The sequence below is a fragment of the Oncorhynchus gorbuscha genome, linkage group LG20 (genome assembly GCF_021184085.1).
Source record: "Oncorhynchus gorbuscha isolate QuinsamMale2020 ecotype Even-year linkage group LG20, OgorEven_v1.0, whole genome shotgun sequence".
Lineage (NCBI taxonomy): Eukaryota > Metazoa > Chordata > Actinopteri > Salmoniformes > Salmonidae > Oncorhynchus > Oncorhynchus gorbuscha.
The window spans coordinates 7,076,466-7,078,968 of NC_060192.1; the positions used below are offsets into that span (position 1 = coordinate 7,076,466).

Genomic DNA, 2,503 nt, shown 5'->3' on the forward strand with positions numbered 1-2,503 from the left:
ACACACTCTCTCTCTCTCTCTCTCTCTCTCTCTCTCTCTCTCTCTCTCTCTCTCTCTCTCTCTCTCTCTCTCTCTCTCTCTCTCTCTCTCTCCTTTGTCTCTCTCCTTTGTCTCTCTCTCTCCTTTGTCTCTCTCTCTCTCTCCTTTGTCTCTTTGTCTCTCTCTCTCTCTTTGTCTCCTTTGTCTCTCTCTCTCTCCTTTGTCTCCTCTCTCTCTCTCTCTCTCTCTCTCTCTCTCTCTCTCTCTCTCTCTCTCTCTCTCTCTCTCTCTCTCTCTCTCTCTCTCTCTCTCTCTCTCTCTCTCTCTCTCTCTCTCTCTCTCTCTCTCTCTCTCTCTCTCTCTCTCTCTCTCTCTCTCTCTCTCTCTCTCTCTCTCCTTTGTCCTCTCCGCATCCAAATTCTGCCTACTCATTGGCTGATGAGGAGATGCGCTTGTCACTGGTTGGCTCAAAGTTTATCCGCTTTGTTTTGACATATGTGTGCAACTGTCACACTGGACGTTAGCGTGCGAATAACGGTCCCATAAATGAGAAAGGCTGCACCCCCTTCTGGCACAGAGTGGATTCAGACCTGCCAGAGAGCCTATATACCTTATTAAACAGGTTCTTCTCCTAGCCTCTCTTTGATCATCTATTACAAGCCTAACATTTCTAGAGCGCATAGGAGAAAGAGATTCTTCTGATACTCGAGTGGATATTAAATGACATTTGTGTTCACTCTCCTCTCTCTGTTTTAAAGAAGAAAAAGGCTCACCATGCTCTCTGCGTGTCTGGAGGTCCTTGGGATGGGGTTGTGCCTACTGGGCTCGCTCCTGGTCATGGTCGCATGCGGGCTGCCCATGTGGAAGGTGACGGCGTTCATCGATATGAATATCGTGGTTGCGCAGACCATCTGGGACGGGCTCTGGATGTCGTGCGTGGTGCAGAGCACGGGTCAGATGCAGTGCAAAATGCACGACTCGATGCTTGCGCTCAGCCAGGACCTGCAGACGGCGCGCGCCCTCACGGTGATATCGGCGGTGCTGGGGGTGGCGGGGCTGGTGGTGACCATCGCTGGAGCTCAGTGCACCAACTGCATCAAGACCGAATCGGTGAAAGCCAAAGTGGTGAACGCAGGTGGGGTGGTCTACATCATCAGCGGTCTATTGGTGCTGGTTCCCCTCTGTTGGATGGCCAACAACATCATAGTAGACTTCTACAACCCAGATGTGTCCTCGTCCAAGAAGAGGGAGATAGGAGCAGCCATCTACATTGGCTGGGCGGCCACAGCCCTGCTCCTTCTGGGGGGAACCCTGCTGTGCTGCTCCTGTCCCCAGGGAGCCAAGAGCGCCTACCCCATCAAATATGCCCCCACCAAGACCATCTCGGCCAATGGAGACTTCGACAAGAAACATTATGTGTAGGTGAGGAGAGAGGTTTTAGTCACATCAAAACTTGGCACAGGACCAGGACGGACAAGTTGTCTACTTAGCCTACTGTTTGATGCCCATTGCGTATGTTATCTTTATTGTGTTTCTCTAGAACGGAAGCTTCGATAAGGGACATTATGTGCAGGCGAGATGATATCAGGATCCTTTTTTCTCCCTCCTTTGCTTTGATTGGCATGGCGACTTCACCAAAATGTATTTTTTTCTGTGTTGTAGGCTACAACTTTGTTTAGGGGTCTGGCCATGGGTTCATGGGTCTGATGAACAGAAAAAGGAAAAATTCCATTTTTATTGCCAAAGGAATGGAACCCTTATACGCGCCGAGATCGTAGCTCAAGACTGACCAAGAAGTTGAAACACTTGTGGTGTAGTCTATCTATTGCGTAACATTTTCAAGACTTAAATCTTGTATTTGCATATGATTCTTTTACATCAGGTATTATATAGGCTTTCTGTAAAAATGTTCATGTTGTCATCGGTTGACACTAGTCTATTGTCTCGCCAGAGTCTGCTGTCACGCTCTGTGAATAAAGCTCATTGTTCTCCACTGGCTTTACTGTGTCTGCTTGGAAGTTTTAAATAACCACATAATGTACATCTTTGCAGAGACTGGTAATAGTTAACATGTTTAGGTTCCCACACTGGACTCCTCCTTTGTAACACAGTGAATGCTACTCAGACAAATGTTCACTCATACCATGATCAAAGGAGCTTATTTGCGTTTGAATGCTGTTGTATTTTACTGCATGGCTGAGTGTGTATCTATCTTTTGTCCTAGCCCTCTTTAAAGTACTGGGCAATTGTTGTTCTTTAATAAAAAAAGGAAATCCCAATTCACAATCTCCCTTGTGTTTGTGTGTAGAAGTATTATTGTGCATTAGGCTACTTTTATTATAATATTATGACTGAATATCTGACTGAATATCTTTATCAAGTAAAGTTCACAATACAGTTTCAGTTGAACTACTGAAGTGTCTCTACATTGTCCTTTTACCACACACCACACACACACACACACCACACACACACACACACACACACACACACACACACACACACACACACACACACACACACA

At 46.5% G+C, this 2,503-nt stretch overlaps 1 protein-coding gene across 1 annotated transcript; it reads left to right on the forward strand.

Moving 5' to 3' along the window:
* The first annotated feature begins 490 nt into the window (after positions 1 to 490).
* Positions 491 to 2,267, forward strand: LOC124007446 (claudin-4-like). Its single transcript, XM_046318008.1, has 2 exons — positions 491 to 1,401; positions 1,642 to 2,267. The coding sequence occupies exon 1, from the start codon at positions 754 to 756 to the stop codon at positions 1,399 to 1,401; it is 648 nt and encodes a 215-aa protein (XP_046173964.1). The 5' UTR covers positions 491 to 753; the 3' UTR covers positions 1,642 to 2,267.
* Positions 2,268 to 2,503: the final 236 nt, after the last annotated feature.

What these genes read in the sequence shown, in the direction of transcription:
- LOC124007446 (XM_046318008.1), top strand. Translation starts at nt 754, where the DNA reads ATGCTCTCTGCGTGTCTGGAGGTCCTTGGGATGGGGTTGTGCCTACTG.